Source organism: Eucyclogobius newberryi, unplaced genomic scaffold (genome assembly GCF_026437365.1).
Source record: "Eucyclogobius newberryi isolate DKJ021-1_F unplaced genomic scaffold, fEucNew1.0.hap1 SCAF_9, whole genome shotgun sequence".
Taxonomy (NCBI): domain Eukaryota; kingdom Metazoa; phylum Chordata; class Actinopteri; order Gobiiformes; family Gobiidae; genus Eucyclogobius; species Eucyclogobius newberryi.
The window spans coordinates 38,087,828-38,104,222 of NW_027316532.1; the positions used below are offsets into that span (position 1 = coordinate 38,087,828).

The 16,395-nt window shown below is 44.2% G+C and overlaps 2 protein-coding genes across 2 annotated transcripts in view; one reads left to right on the top strand and one right to left on the bottom strand.

The window, feature by feature from the left end:
- Positions 1 to 11,902, top strand: part of scfd2 (sec1 family domain containing 2) — a 220,171-nt gene extending 208,269 nt beyond the window's left edge. Inside the window, exon 9 of the mRNA XM_072439422.1 lies at positions 10,933 to 11,902. Within this exon, the coding sequence (XP_072295523.1) occupies positions 10,933 to 11,025 (93 nt within the window). The 3' untranslated portion in view covers positions 11,026 to 11,902. The remainder of the gene's footprint in view (positions 1 to 10,932) is intronic.
- Positions 11,903 to 14,407: 2,505 nt separating this feature from the next.
- Positions 14,408 to 15,959, bottom strand: rasl11b (RAS-like, family 11, member B). Its single transcript, XM_072439423.1, has 4 exons — positions 15,771 to 15,959; positions 15,610 to 15,666; positions 15,424 to 15,500; positions 14,408 to 14,979 (listed from the first exon to the last, which is right to left on the bottom strand). Exons 1-4 carry the CDS (start codon positions 15,883 to 15,885, stop codon positions 14,494 to 14,496), a joined length of 735 nt encoding a protein of 244 aa, XP_072295524.1. The 5' UTR covers positions 15,886 to 15,959; the 3' UTR covers positions 14,408 to 14,493.
- Positions 15,960 to 16,395: the final 436 nt, after the last annotated feature.

Here is a 16,395-nt window from a genome sequence, read left to right on the forward strand (position 1 = left end):
GAACAGGTCTGACTTACTGCCGGCAATGCGAACACAGCTCCTGCTCCGGTCATACAGGGACCGGACAGCCCTGAGCAAAGGGCCCCGGACCCCGTCCTCCCGGAGCACCCCCCAAAGGACACCCCGAGGGACACGGTCGAAAGCCTTCTCCAGATCCACAAAACACATATGGACTGGTTGGGCAAACTCCCATGAACCCTCGAGCACCCGATGGAGGGTATAGAGCTGGTCCAGTTTTCCACGACCGGGACGAAAACCACTCTGCTCCTCCTGAATCCGAGGTTCGACTATCGGTCGGATTCTCCTCTCCAGTACCTTGGAATAGACCTTACCCGGGAGGCTGAGGAGTGTGATCCCTCTGTAGTTGGAACACACCCTCCGGTCCCCCTTCTTGAACAGAGGGACCACCACCCCGGTCTGCCAGTCCAGAGGCACGGTCCCCGAACGCCACGCGATGTTGCAGAGACGTGTCAACCAAGACAGTCCTACAACATCCAGATACTTTAGGTACTCAGGGCGGATCTCATCCACCCCCGGAGCCCTGCCACCGAGGAGTTTGCGAACAACCTCAGTGACTTCAGCTTGGGTGATGGATGAGCCAGCCACCGAGTCCCCGGTCTCCACTTCCTCTTCGGAAGACGTGACTGAGGGATTAAGGAGATCCTCAAAGTATTCCTTCCACCGTCCGACGACATCCCCAGTTGAGGTCAGCAGGCCTCCACCCGCACCGTAAACGGTGTTGGTGAGACACTGCTTCCCCCTCCTGAGGCGCCGGACGGTTTGCCAGAATTTCTTTGGTGCCGACCGATAGTCCTCCTCCATGGCCTCCCCGAACTCCTCCCAGGCCCGGGTTTCTGCCTCTGCGACAGCACGAGCCGCGGCTCGCTTGGCCTGCCGATACCCGTCGATGACCTCCGGAGACCTACAAGCCAGAGTGGCCTGATAGGCCTCCTTCTTCAGTCTGACGGCATTCCTTACTTCCGGTGTCCACCACCGGGTTCGGGGGTTGCCGCCACGACAGGCACCGGAGACCTTGCGACCACAGCTCCGAGCAGCCGCATCAACAATGGAGGCGGAGAACATGGTCCACTCGGACTCAATGTCCCCAACCTCCCCCGGGACATGGGAGAAGCTCTCCCGGAGGTGCGAGTTGAATACCCTACTGACAGAGGGCTCCACTAGACGTTCCCAACAGACCCTCACAATGCGCTTGGGTCTGCCAAGTCTGTCCGGCTTCCTCCTCTGCCAGCGGATCCAACTCACCACCAGGTGGTGATCGGTTGACAACTCTGCCCCTCTCTTCACCCGAGTGTCCAAGACACGCGGCCGGAGGTCTGATGACACGACAACAAAGTCGATCATTGACCTCCGGCCTAGGGTGTCCTGGTGCCATGTGCACTGATGGACACCCTTGTGCTTGAACATGGTGTTCGTTATGGACAATCCGTGGCTAGCACAGAAGTCCAATAACTGAACACCGCTCGGGTTCAGATCGGGGAAGCCGTTCTTCCCGATCACCCCTCTCCAGGTGTCACTGTCATTGCCCACGTGGGCGTTGAAAAACGCCCACGATCCAGTGGGCCAGTGAGGCCAATGATCAAACTCATATTTGGGGAAAATCATCTACACAAGCGAGGCATCAAAAGTTATCCATATTTTGATTCTAAGTGCTACGGTCTCTGTGTGGCTGACCCGCAAATATATGTCACAAATGGGAAAACAGCGGAATCTCTAAAATGACCACATTTTTACGCTTCACACTTTAACGAACTCCTCCTAGGGCGATTGCCCGATCAAGCTCATATTTCAAGAATATCATTTACACAAGCGGGGCATCAAAAGTTATCCATATTTTGATTCTAAGTGCTACGGTCTCTGTGTGGCGGACCCGCAAATATATGTCAGAAATGGGAAAACAGCGAAATCTCTAAAATGACCACATTTTTATGCTTCACACTTTAACAAACTCCTCCTAGTGCGAAAGCCCGATCAAGCTCATATTTGGGGGAAATCATCTACACAAACGGGGCATAAAAAATTAGTCATATTTTGATATTAAGTGGTACGGTCTCTGTGCCGTGGAGCTGCAAATATACTGTCACAAATGGGAAAACGCCAAATCTTTGAAATGTTCACATTTACGCTTCACACTTTAACAAACTCCTCCATGGGCAATAGCTCGATCAAGCTTTACTTTGGGAAATATCATCTACACAAGCGGAGCATCAAAAGTTATCCATATTTATATTCCAAGTGCTACGGTCTCTGTGCGGCGGAGCAGCAAATTTGACTGACACTTGTGTTGATTTGCACTGGATTGGCCATGTCCAATGTGTCGCCGTCTGTCAAGTTCTTTTTTTATTCAACACACAATAAGGGCGCCATCTTTATCAAGTCGAAAGCGCAGAGTCGGAAGGCCGGCGGCCCGCGAGGGCCGTTGGATGCCGCTTGCGGCTTTAATTCTTTCTTCTTCTTCTCGGGACCAACCCCCCTATTTTTCACCCAGTGAACATTGACGAAAAGTCACAAAAATGTTCACACCTCTAAAAATCGTGCCTCTCTACATTCTGGCTATTTCCCTTTTCTAAAATAAAAAAAAATTGGCGCGTCAGCGCCCCCAAATGTACCAAAAATGCATTGAGAGATGGGAAATGACCCAAAAAAAATCTGATCGTAGAATCATGAAATTTGGCGCAGAGGTAGATGAGAGGTGACAAGAGAAGTAAAAAATATTATTACGGCAACGCCGTCCGCCCAACCAAATGCAGGCCATATTGCTTCAAAAATGGCTAAACATGACTTCGGAGTTTTTCCAAACGTCGTACTTTTACGAACTCCTCCCAGGGCGTTGGCCCTAAAAAGCTGAAATTTGGTGAAAATGCTACTGAGGAGTGGAATATCAAAAGTTATCCAAATTACATTGATACCTCTCACGGTCTCTGTGCGGCGAAGCCACAAACTGTAGCAAGAATTTCAGAAATCTCCCATATTTAAAATTTCTGCCGTTTGCGCAGATAAAGTCCGAATTGCGTCAAATTAGAATCAGTTGTTAAACTCTTTGCCCTAAACCTACTTGAAGTGAAATACATTCATTTGGCGCCACAGCGCCCCCTACAGATTTTATATGGAGGTTAAATGTTTAGTTTTGCGAAATTATATGAAATTTGACACACAACTCAATTTTAGCATCCCCATCAAAAAAGTCAATGAGACCCATGTCATAATTGTTATGGCGTTGCCGTAACGATGACCGAAACCTTTCATGTTATTCCAATGGGGAAATCGCCAGAACATGTTTACACTTTAGACTTTCACAAACTCCTCCCAGGGCGTCAGCCCTATTAACCTGAAATTTGGTGAGACTCATCTTCAGGGGTGGACCATCAAAAGTTATCCACATTTTCATTCAAAGAGTCACGGTGTCTGTGCAGCAAAGCCGCACATTTTGCCAAGAATTCAAAATAAAATAGCTTTTTGATGGTAAAACAAAGGGGAGAAGATGTGACAGCGTCACAGATTCAGCAGTAGGCGTAATAAAAGGACAATTGGGGCGCGTTAGCGCCCCCTCCTCTTGCGGCGTGGCGGCGGTGTGGCGGCGGCGTGGCGAGGGCCGATCATTGCCGCTTGCGGCTATATTTTTATTTCTTCTTATAATCTTGATTTTATGTTTTTAACTGAAACATGGCTTGACAAAAACACAGGAAATGTAGTTCTGATAGAATCTGCTCCACCCAACTTTAAGTTTGAATCTGAAACACGAGAAAACAAAAAAGGGGGTGGAGTCTGTGCTGTCTTTAGAGATGAAATAATTACCCGCAGGTTGTCTTTTGGGGTGTTTTCATCATTTGAGTATGTATCCTTTAAAATGGAGCTAAAACGATCTCCATCCATTCTCTTCATTGTTTTATACAAGCCTCCCCAGCACTGCCAAAGTTTTATTGATGATTTTACTGAGATGCTTTCAGTCATATGCACAGACTTTGATGGTTTGGTCATTACAGGTGATTTCAACGTGCATGTTGATAATGTTTGTGACAGAAACGCTAAAGAGCTTGATGCTGTCCTTGAAACCTTCAGTCTTACTCAGCATGTGAGAGGCCCCACCCACAGCAAAGGACACACTCTAGATCTCATAATTACAAAGGGGGTAAATATTTCAAATGTTAATGTGATCGATGTTGCTCTGTCTGATCATTTCTGTGTCTTCTTTGACCTGTCTGTTTCTCCCCAACCTCCGGTTGGTCCTGCAGTTGTTCAGAGGAGACACATAAGTGATGGCACAGGTGCACTGTTTATGGAAATGATCAACTTTGAAAATGTCTCATGTTCTAATGTAAATGATTTGTTGAACTCTGTTACATCTAGTGTTTTGAATGTTCTGGACACCATCGCCCCTATAAAGGCTAAAATGGTTAAAAATAAGCAGAAGGCGCCGTGGAGAAATGATGATTCGGTCAGGGCACAGAAAAGGGAGTGCCGCAGGGCCGAACGGAAATGGCGCAAGTCAAAGCTCCAGGTTCAAAAATAGATTTACAAAGAAAAGCTGAACATGTACAACCTAATCTTATGTAGAACTAGGGAAAGATATTTTTCTGAAATAATTGGAAGCTGCAGTAACAACTCGCGTGTCCTGTTTGCCACAGTAAACAGATTAACAAACCCTCCAGCTCAGCTGCCGTTAGAACTCATTTCCACATCCAAGTGTAATGAGTTTGCATTATTCTTTAATGACAAAGTTCAGGGCATTAAAAATGCTATAAATCCCACAATGCAAAAAATTACCCTAAAACCACCAAGACACTTAGAGCTAACTCACTTTGCACCAGTAACTGACAAAACTGTCCATGAGATCATCACCAGTCTGACTTCATCTACATGCTGCCTTGATGTGTTACCCACCAGATTTCTAAAGTCTGTGCTGAACAGTTTGTTAGCACCATTCACTCACATAGTTAACATGTCGCTTCAATCTGGAACATTCCCAATGTCTTTGAAAACTGCGGTCATAAAGCCTCTCCTAAAGAAGAGCAGTCTTGATGCCGCAGTACTGAGTCATGACCGGCCCATCTCTAATCTGCCATTTTTGGGCAAAGTCCTTGAAAAGGTTGTTTACCAACAGCTCACAGATTTCCTCTTAATAAACAACTCATTTGATGTTTTTCAGTCAGGTTTTAGACCTCATCACAGCACTGAGACTGCTCTTGTCAAGGTGACAAATGACATCCGCCTGAACACTGACACGGGCAAAGCCTCAGTCTTAATTCTGTTAGATCTGAGTGCTGCTTTTGACACTGTCGATCATGGGATCCTCTTACAGAGACTAGAGGACTGGGTGGGCATCACTGGCACTGCCCTAAACTGGTTAAGGTCCTATCTGGAAGACAGGAAGTACTTTGTTGAAATTGGTAGCTGTGTCTCAGACCACATGACCCTGACCTGTGGAGTGCCCCAAGGGTCAGTCCTGGGTCCCCTTCTGTTCAACCTCTACATGCTGCCGTTAGGTCAGTTGATACGCAGTGAAAATGTGTCCTATCACAATTATGCAGACGACACTCAGATCTATGTTTCACTATCGGCAGGTGAATATGGACCAGTAGATTCACTCTGTCACTGCATCCAACAGATCAGTTTGTGGATGCAAAACAACTTTCTCCAGCTGAACTCAGACAAGACTGAAATAATCGTTTTTGGCCCACAGAAACTAAGAGAAAGTGTTAACGGTCACCTCCAGAGTCTCGCTCTAAAACCTACAAACCAAATTAGAAATCTGGGGGTAATAATGGACTCAGACTTGAACTTTAATAGCCACGTCAAATCAATAACATCAGCAGCTTTTTACCATCTAAAAAACATTGCCAAAATCAAAAATATAGTGTCAAAACCAGATTTAGAGAGACTTATCCACGCGTTTGTCTTCAGTAGATTAGACTACTGTAACGGCCTGCTCACTGGTCTCTCCAAACGAGTTGTAAAACAGCTGCAGTACATCCAGAACGCTGCTGCTGGGGTCCTGACCAGAACCAGGAAGTATGATCACATTAGTCCTGTTCTCAGGTCTCTGCACTGGCCCCTGTGGCTCAGAGAAGAGACTTTAAAGCAGCTCTGCTTGTGTACAAGTCTCTCCATGGCCTAGCACCAAAGTACATCTTGGATATGTTAGTGCCATATGAACCATCTCGGACTCTGAGGACCTCAGGGACCGGCCTCCTGCTGGTGCCAGAGTCAGGACTAAACATGGGGAATCTGCGATTCAGTTTTATGCAGCTAAAATCTGGAACATTCTTCCTGAAGATGTGAGACAGGCTTCTACTCTGACAAATCTAAGCTAAAAACAGTTTTGTTTAGCTGCGCATATGACTGAAGGGATTTTTTCTTTGCACTCTTCTCTTTTGTTTGTGATTTTATTAGTTTAGAAAATCAGTTGGATTGATAATTTTTAATTTAGTTAATTTTATTGTATTTCTGTTTCTGTAATTTCTTTGTGATTTGAATGCATTTTTCCTGCTGTGAAGCACTTTGAATTGCCTTGTGTATGAAATGTGCTCTACAAATAAACTTGCCTTGCCTTGCCTTTAATATACATGTGTGTTTAATGTGTGTGTGTTTAATGTGTGTGTGTTTAATGTGTGTGTGTTTAATGTGTGTGTGTTTAATGTGTGTGTGTTTAATGTGTGTGTGTTTAATGTGTGTGTGTTTAATGTGTGTGTGTGTTTAATGTGTGTGTGTTTAATGTGTGTGTGTTTAATGTGTGTGTGTTTAATGTGTGTGTGTTTAATGTGTGTGTGTTTAATGTGTGTGTGTTTAATGTGTGTGTGTTTAATGTGTGTGTTTAATGTGTGTGTGTTTAATGTACATGTGTTTAATGTGTGTGTGTTTAATGTGTGTGTGTTTAATGTGTGTGTGTTTAATGTGTGTGTGTTTAATGTGTGTGTGTTTAATGTACATGTGTTTAATGTGTGTGTGTTTAATGTGCGTGTGTTTAATGTGCGTGTGTTTAATGTGTGTGTGTTTAATGTACATGTGTGTGTTTAATGTGTGTGTGTTTAATGTGTGTGTGTTTAATGTACATGTGTTTAATGTGTGTGTGTTTAATGTGTGTGTGTTTAATGTGTGTGTGTTTAATGTGTGTGTGTGTTTAATGTGTGTGTGTTTAATGTGTGTGTGTTTAATGTGTGTGTGTTTAATGTGTGTGTGTTTAATGTGTGTGTGTTTAATGTGTGTGTGTTTAATGTACATGTGTGTGTTTAATGTGTGTGTGTGTTTAATGTGTGTGTGTTTAATGTGTGTGTGTTTAATGTGTGTGTGTTTAATGTGTGTGTGTTTAATGTGTGTGTGTGTTTAATGTGTGTGTGTTTAATGTACATGTGTTTAATGTGTGTGTGTTTAATGTGTGTGTGTGTTTAATGTGTGTGTGTTTAATGTGTGTGTGTTTAATGTGTGTGTGTTTAATGTGTGTGTGTTTAATGTGTGTGTGTTTAATGTGTGTGTGTTTAATGTGTGTGTGTTTAATGTGTGTGTGTTTAATGTGCGTGTGTTTAATGTGTGTGTGTTTAATGTGCGTGTGTTTGTGTGTGTGTGTGTGTGTTTGTGTGTGTATGTGTGTGTGTGTTTAATGTACATGTGTGTGTTTAATGTGTGTGTGTGTTTAATGTGTGTGTGTTTAATGTGTGTGTGTTTAATGTGTGTGTGTTTAATGTGTGTGTGTTTAATGTGTGTGTGTTTAATGTGTGTGTGTTTAATGTGCGTGTGTTTAATGTGTGTGTGTTTAATGTGTGTGTGTTTAATGTGTGTGTGTTTAATGTACATGTGTGTGTTTAATGTGTGTGTGTGTTTAATGTGTGTGTGTTTAATGTGTGTGTGTTTAATGTGTGTGTGTTTAATGTGTGTGTGTTTAATGTGTGTGTGTTTAATGTGTGTGTGTTTAATGTGTGTGTGTTTAATGTGTGTGTGTTTAATGTGTGTGTGTTTAATGTGTGTGTGTTTAATGTGCGTGTGTTTAATGTGTGTGTGTTTAATGTGCGTGTGTTTAGTGTGTGTGTGTTTGTGTGTGTGTGTGTGTGTTTGTGTGTGTGTGTGTGTGTTTGTGTGTGTATGTGTGTGTGTGTTTAATGTACATGTGTGCATTTCCCTGAGAGGAAAAGAGTTTTAAATGCTGATGAATTCACAGCAAAGATCCAAGATGCCAAGACACTAGCATTAGCATTAGCATTATCGTTAGCATTGGCGTTAGAGGTTTTAATTCTGACAGATTAGATTGGATCATTTCCTCGCTTGCTGATGCATTCATGTTTTCTTTCGCAGCAAATTTGACACTTTTGAATTTGAGGGAAAAATACAAACAATTCAAACATGTTTTTTTTCAGTGTTGAAAATGTCTTTTCAAAATAACAAATTCACCAGTTTAAATCTAAGGAGACAAAGTATTTTCCATATAGTCACCTCCTTTCATTGGATTGTTATTGGATTGTCTTTATTTTAGCCAATAGTCAATAATTGTCAATAATTGTTAACATTTTTAATTATGGTTTGAATAATCATGATTAGAATTTTTTTTTTTCCTATAATTGACCAGCCCTGAGTGTAAGTTCCTGGTCCTACAACAGCTTTTTTAATGTATTTTAGTTGTAATTTACTGCATGAGATACATCGTTTGGTGTAAGTATTTATTCCATGTGCTTCTAAAGTGCTCCATAGTATAATAAGTATAATAACAGGTCTGTAGTCTGCTTGCAAATAACAGAAACGTGAATAAAAAACACGGACAAGAAAAAGTATATTAACCTTTTTGTACCGGTTTGTTCATCTTAAATACTGGATTTTAAAACCGACAGTGGTCATTGTGTAAAGCGTCATTCAAGCATTTCCCCTGCTATTTACACAATGTTTCCTATGTCAAAAAAAAAACATCCTTGACCCATTTTTTATGTAAATTATACTACATTAGAAGCCAAACAGGGCCAGGTTCACAGGGCATCTGGCTTTATCCTCTCACGTAAACATTGACCTACATAGGCCGCACATCAGGTGTATAGGGACGACCTCGCCATCTGAGCTTCACACCCTGGAGGCAGCGTGGCGGGTGCATGTGCGGCCCGGGCTCGCCGCGCTTGTGTCCCGTGTGTTTGGGTGCAATGCGAGCTGATCACGTACGCGGCCGGCACATGGATGTAAACTATGCAGATACATGCGGCGTAAGGCGAAGGCAAACGCAGGGACGCGAGCTGCTGCGGTGCAAAGGTTCTGAGAGGCAATGAAAGGACGGGGAAGGATCAAAGCGCTGCAGGTGTGTCATACGGAAAAGAGCCGTTATAATGCGGTCGTTTGCCCATTCTGACCCCGGCTTCAGGTCAACGTACACAAAACACACGTCCTGCAGGAGGGTTCTGTGAATATGAATGTAGCCAAAGATGCAGATCAGTTTGAACTGCAAGAGACGGAGTACACAAGTAAAAGTACTGTATTACGTAACACTTTCATTTGAGAGCAGCGATCTCTACTTTCTACTCTACTACATTTTGGAACTGGGCTGAGAAGTAGAACGTGCTTCTCTCGTGGTTTGAGGAGTTATTTTAGCTTTAGTTTTGAGTTTGAGCCCAAGTTTTTGCAAAAATCCACTAGAAAAATGAAGAAATTAATTGGAATTAACCAAAAAATCTGCACAAATCTTGATCAAAAGCGTTACAATTCGCCACTTTAACACTTTCTACACGTTCTACTCTTAATGTACATTTTTAAACAGGTACCTCAATGATTTTTTTTGGGCTACTTTTACTGCTCATATCACAAAAGTTTATTAAACATAATTATACTTAAGATGTTGGTAAAAATCTTGCCTAGTTATACATATTTAGACCATTGTCACAAACTACGACTTGACTGGTGTAAAACTATGACCAATATTAACCACAGGGGCTCTTCCACTAGTGTGAAAAACATGGAAACCTGCAAATGCATTCTAAGGTGTTAAAAAAGTGTAATTTAGTTGGTTTTGTGTGTCAATGAAGAGAATCAGACGATCGTTTCATCATATTCCGTCCACTACAGCTTCACTCTGTCAAACGTGTTATTAATATGTGCAGATGCTCACACTCCCATTTCTTTGTGCAATTCCTTTGTCCTTCGTCTCTCTTGACTCTTGTAGTTCATTATTTCCAGGCTGCGACTCAGACGTCTCCAGTGGTTAAAGGCTGGTCCAGACAAAGAGGAGCTTCAATGAACTCAAACCAGATTCAGAGTTACACAACAGACCAACAGGAGGCTTCACGCTAATACAAGCCACATTCCACCCTCTTCCATTAAAACATGGGGTTATTTACAGGAATGAAAAGAAAAGAACAACTGAAATGATTATGAAGTGAGATGTCATAGTCATTTCTCTCTGTCACTTTGCAGCCACAGCACCAGGTCTGACCCACAGCGGGGGGTAATAAAGTTCAGAATCTGTGGCTCCAGTTCCTAGTTCCTCCAATGAGCTGAAGCGTTTCAAAGACACTGGTACTAAAAGTAGTCGTTAGTAAAGAGTAATATACGGACCGACAGTGCAAATATCTTTAATGGCTAAAGCGGGACAAGTCCAAACCAAGACTCAATGAACAGCAGAGCAAACGTCTGAAAAGCTGGTGTCAAAATAAAGAAATCATCTTAAATTGCTGTGCTTAACACTGCATCTGTGTATTGTCTTTTAGAGGTGCCCGAAAGTCTCACCATCTCAAAAATATTCAAATGGGACTTGTCAGGAAACACTACATCCTTTGGCAAAGCCATTAGGTGATATCTACAATGTTTACGACACTGTGCTGAGCCTCGTGAATTGTGTGCTTTGCTGATTGTAGATTTTTACACATTACTCATTGTGACCTCAGCGTCAGCCTCATTTCAAAGTGTCACTGACCCACTTCGCGCTCATGTGTTGATTGTGTTTTTGTGCTGTAGGTGCTGGTTATGGCCACTAGGCTCCTCAGACCCACGGATTTACCAGAACTGCTCTTCACCACGAGAAGACTCAGCCCAGACGTCGGAGTGTGAGGAACGCTGTGGCCCAGAAATGTAAAACTGGTATGATATGATCTGGCCCAGTTTCCATTGTCCGAAGGTGCCACAGAATCAGAATTGGCCGATTGGACCGTTTTAGAACAATGTCAGATGTTTATAATGGTGTGATCGTCTGGTTTGGGTCGTGTGGTGGCTTCTGATCCACTAAGAATATCTTGACTTTAATTTGATTTTCAGAAAGGGCCTGACGTCTGGCCTAATTGTATCGTTTGTGTATAAACCTATATGATTTTGACTCTGATAGTTCCTACAGATGCTACATTATTTATCATCCAAACTAGCTTGTGTGGCACTGTTTACAAGGTCATGTTCAGGACAGTTATTGAAATGTAATCTTTGGGGCTGGGCAATGTGGAGATGAAAATATAATCTCATTCCTGTGACAATTTGCCATCTTGGTGATCTCATGTTTCAGTCATATTCTGTGGTAGAATGTGTAAATGTCTTGCTGAAGTTCAAATATTGCACAAGACATGAATGGACTAGAACCTGAACCACAAAAATGCAAAATATCACTAAATACTCACTAATGATACTTGTATTAACACTAGTTTTGGTCTCTTTTTGAGCCAATTTTCCACAGTTTTGATTATAGACAATTCAGTTTTTTTAATCAAAGTTCTGATTTGGCTCCAATACAATCGTGATCTACATTTTTGAACATATCGCCCTTCCTCTTCCAAACCACTAGAAAACAAGCGTTCCCATAATGATACAGAATGGTTAAAGTGACAAACATTCCTTACAGGTGTAATTGTATATCATAAGTGCTTTATTTCTCCTTGTAAAGATGAAAAAAAGATCCCATCACATGTGTAAATAAGTCAAATAAAATGTCTTTTCAAATCCACATGTATTTGACCCTCACTCTTTCCTGTGGAGCCCGAGGAGCTGGAGATGTTAGCCGCTTTGACCCTGCAGGTGTCGAACCCGGGTGTGACTTCATTAGAGCGAGAGGTGTGAACAGAGAGAGCTCAATCCACATCGCAGTCTCAGCCTTTGTCCTCCTCCCAATCAAGTTGTGGAAGGCTCGGCTCAGAATAATTCATAAATGGTTTGACACCGTCTGCTCAGAGCGATGGCGCGCGCTCACCTCCTCCACGCCCGCTCGCCCGCCCGCTCTGCTCCACATGTGGCTCTGCTTCTGATTATTTTTGTCAGAAGTGAATCAATCGGGGCACAATTGATCCACCCACGAGATTCTGATCAGAGTTAGAACATTAGAATAACAACATAAAACAATATCGAGAAGTAAAAGGACAATTAAAATGACACTGTTTGGCCCCAAATCAGTTTCTTTGTGGTGGTTTAGCCAAAGTTCTAGTTTATACTTGATCCAGATATAGTTCTCATTCAGACCTGGTTTAGTTCTACTTTAGGCCTCGTGTTTCCCTCGTTTGGTTCTGTTTTAATCCTGATTTAGCCTGGCATTGTTCTTTTTGAGGCTTAAAGTCATTGTTCTGATACAAAGTTCTGATTAAGACATTAAGTTCAGCGGGATCATGATCAGAAAGAAATCTGATTATTTAGCTGTTTTCATGTCATTTTAATATTCTTTTAACTCCAGAAAAGTTGTAATATTCAAATTTTGAGTGTGTAAATAATCTCAGCCAGTCCAGTTTAGTCCTTGTTTAGTCCTGGTTTAGCCCTAACTTAGTGCTGATAAACTGTACAGTAGGTCTGGTTTCTGGTTCAGTCACGGCCTCTCCCAGACCTCATCTTGGGTCAAGTTTAAGCCTTTGAAATGTATTTTCTTTGTTCCGTTTTAGCCTGGGTTTGTTCCTTTGTGTCGTCCTGTTTTTGTTGATTGACCCAGTTGAAACCACGAAGTCGATACTCACTAATTGTCTTTAGAGTTGGGAATAAACACTTCACTAATACAAGGCTCACATTAAGAGGCCACTGGGCTGGTGAGCTACAGGCTGCACACCAACATGATCATATTATTGAAATGTCATATCAACAGTTTCATCTGATAATCAGATTTCCTTCTGGTTCATTCCTGCTCAAGTGTTGGAAAGGGGGAAATGTTAAAGATTTGAATGGTAATTTTCCATTTACTACAAACCAACTGATTAACTGACACTTATGTTGTCCGATTTAATATTGGATTATCCGATTCTAGTGTCAGATCTAATATAAAGAGTTAAATAATAACTCTGTCCCAGGAGTAAAGGCTCATGGCTTTGTTTTAGAGGCATCTGAAGATGTGCTGCTGCCAGGACTGTGTTTGGTCCTGAACACTGTTCCGGTGGTGATGAAGGTTCCTCCAATACCTCTGACTGCGTCACTCCATTCACTGCTCCAAGCGCCAAGGACAACTCATCACAAGGACAACACAGCTGTGGAATTATCTGCCGGTTTACAACAGCAAAATAGAAATGAAACAGATTGAGAAGCAAATAAATTGCATGAAAAAGAATAAAAAGCTGAGAAGAATTCAAATCATTTTTTTTTTTTTTTTTTTTTAATTGGATTTGTGACCAAAAACAAACATAATAAATAACAAATCGGCCCTTTGGACATTCTTATAAAGTGCATCAGTGATGAGTTTTGCATGCTACATTTAGAGTCTGCCTCCAACAACGATGTTTACAACACACGTTAGAGTCTGTGACCTACACACGAGGCTGGGTGTCCCACACACACGAGGCTGGGTGTCCCACACACACACACACACACACACAAGAGGCTGGGTGTCCCACACACAAGAGGCTGGGTGTCCCACACACACATACACACACAAGAGGCTGGGTGTCCCACACACACACACACACACACGAGGCTGGGTGTCCCACACACACACACACACAAAGAGGCTGGGTGTCCCACACACACATACACACACAAGAGGCTGGGTGTCCCACACACACACACACACACAAGAGGCTGGGTGTCCCACACACACACACACACAAGAGGCTGGGTGTCCCACACACACATACACACACAAGAGGCTGGGTGTCCCACACACACACACACACACACGAGGCTGGGTGTCCCACACACACACACACACACAAAGAGGCTGGGTGTCCCACACACACACACACACAAAGAGGCTGGGTGTCCCACACACACACACACACAAAGAGGCTGGGTGTCCCAGCCTTTAGTGCTGCCATGTGGCGTCTAGAACAGACCACACAAAGAGCACTGGCTGGATATAGAGTCCTTCACAGCCGTGTCAGTGCCAGGAGAGTTCATTTACACAGTGTACTTCAGAATGTAAATCGTCTGCTCTCTCCTCTGCCCCGCCCTCTCTGCTCCTCTGCCACACACGGAGGAGCCTCGGTTCACCTCGGGGCCCGGTCTGCCCAGTCTCGGTGCACCACACACACGTGTACGCGTAGGTTCAGGACGTCCTCAAGAAGGAGCGTTTGACCTTGTTCAAAGCTTTCGTTTCACTCGTGACCGCTCTGGACCACGTCATCGTCTCGTTCACACCGACGTCACGGTCCTCACTTTGGCGGACAGCGCCTGTTTGAAGCGCCTCTTCAGGTCCTGCATGTTGGGAGACTTGGGGCGAGGGATGAGCGGCGAGCGCTTCTTCTCGGAGGGCGCGCTGGCGGCGGCGGTGACCGGGGCGGGCTGCTTGGCGAGCTGGCAGCACAGCCGGTGGAACGCGCCGTGCACCTGGTTATAGTCCTCGCTGGCCGACACCTCGTAGAAGGAGCAGCCCAGCGTCGTGGCCAGCAGGGGGCCCTGCTGAGGCTCCACGCGCCGCAGGTGGAGCAGGTCGGCCTTGTTGGCGAGCAGGATGACCGGCGGCGTGTTGGCCCCGCCCGCACGCTGCACCAACTGGTGGAGGTGGCAAATCAGGTCAAAGCTGTGCCGGTCGGTCACGGAGTAGACCAGGACCACGGCGTCGGCCCATTGCACGGAGCCGGAGACGTGTTCCGGGAGAGTCATGCCATTATCGGTCAACTGCAGGAGGAGAAACAAGAGACCGGTTATAAAACTGTTCCTTCTGTTCCATTACTCATCTTGTGTAAATAATCCCCTCCACTGAAGTGAACCCAGATATCCCTGGACTTTCTGCACTAAGCTTTAGAAAAGGAGTGGAATGTGGTTGGAGACAGACGAGAGCGATAGGGTTACGCCTCTGAACCGTGAGGTGTGGGAGACTGTTTCTGTGGCCTCAGACTGAGAGGCTGGACAAAATGTGAGGTTAAACAGGCCGACACAAGAGTCTGGAACCTTCTAAACACACAGGTTATTTACGATACAAGCAAAGCCCAGTTTAGAGTCAGTGCAATCTAAATGCAGATGGTGATTCTTTTTGTTTGCCTCAGAGTTTACATTTTCTAAAGACAATTTCATATTCTATTTCATTTTTAAGAGAGAATTCAAAGTGCTGCTTCTTCTTACCTCGACTCCTGGAGTGTCCTGCACTTGAATGGTCACTTGGTCCCCATCCACCTGGACCTCACGAGAATACAGATTACCTGGAAAAATCAAACATCAAACATCAGATCGCTGCAAAATCACAATACACTTTTCTTTGTAACATTTAAATGTCCAGTATTAAACGAGACGGTATTAAATGTATCTTACCAGCATTTCTCTCATAGTCTCCGATGAAGCGTTTGGTCAAGAACCGGACAACGAGAGCTGCAAAAGAAGAAGAAATCCTGTTAGACGTTTGTTCACGCACAGCGCGGATAAAAGACATAAACTGGTCTGTGTTGTAAAGTGTGTTCTTTATCTGTTCTTACCGGTTTTTCCCACTCCGCTGCCGCCAATCACGGCTATTTTAATGGTCCGGTTGGGAGCCGTATATTCCGCTGCGGGGAACTCCGTGATGGTGCTCATGTTGTGGATGAGACGCATTTTCACTGACTTCTTCCAACCAAAAAATCACAGAAATGGAAATAAACGTGTCCAAAGATCCAAACGTAAGTCCAGGTGATAAGCTCTCGACGCGTCCGAGCGGTTTAGAGCCGGTTTGGAGCCGGTTTGTTCGGTGCAGAGAGAGATCTGAGTGAGAATGTGCCGTGTCGCTGCTGCTCGCGCGCCTTTATAGGGCTCGAGCTGCGGCGGCGCGTGATTGGTCGCCCCTGAGCCCCTCGTGCGCTCGTCTCCTCCCACACGTGGACTGGAGCTGCTGCAGCGTCAGGCGCAGGTGGGGCCCATGGATGTATTATGGTGGGGCCCCCCAGGGCCCGGGGCCGCCGCGTTTGCCCATGGATGTATAATATTAGCGTTTACCACAAACAGAGAAAACACAACTGCATCAGCGCATGCGCATTAAAGAGATGATCCCAGAGGCCACTTCCGACTTTACAAACCTCCACAAATACTACTAATAATAATAACTTTTATTTTTATAGCGCTTTTCAG

Excerpts from the sequence above, each read along its gene's own strand:
- rasl11b (XM_072439423.1), bottom strand. The coding sequence starts at position 15,885 with ATGCGTCTCATCCACAACATGAGCACCATCACGGAGTTCCCCGCAGCG. Across the intron at positions 15,667-15,770 it reads CAGCGGAGTGGGAAAAACCG|CTCTCGTTGTCCGGTTCTTG; the intron begins GTAAGAACAGAT and ends CTTCTTTTGCAG. Across the intron at positions 15,501-15,609 it reads AGACTATGAGAGAAATGCTG|GTAATCTGTATTCTCGTGAG; the intron begins GTAAGATACATT and ends TGATTTTTCCAG.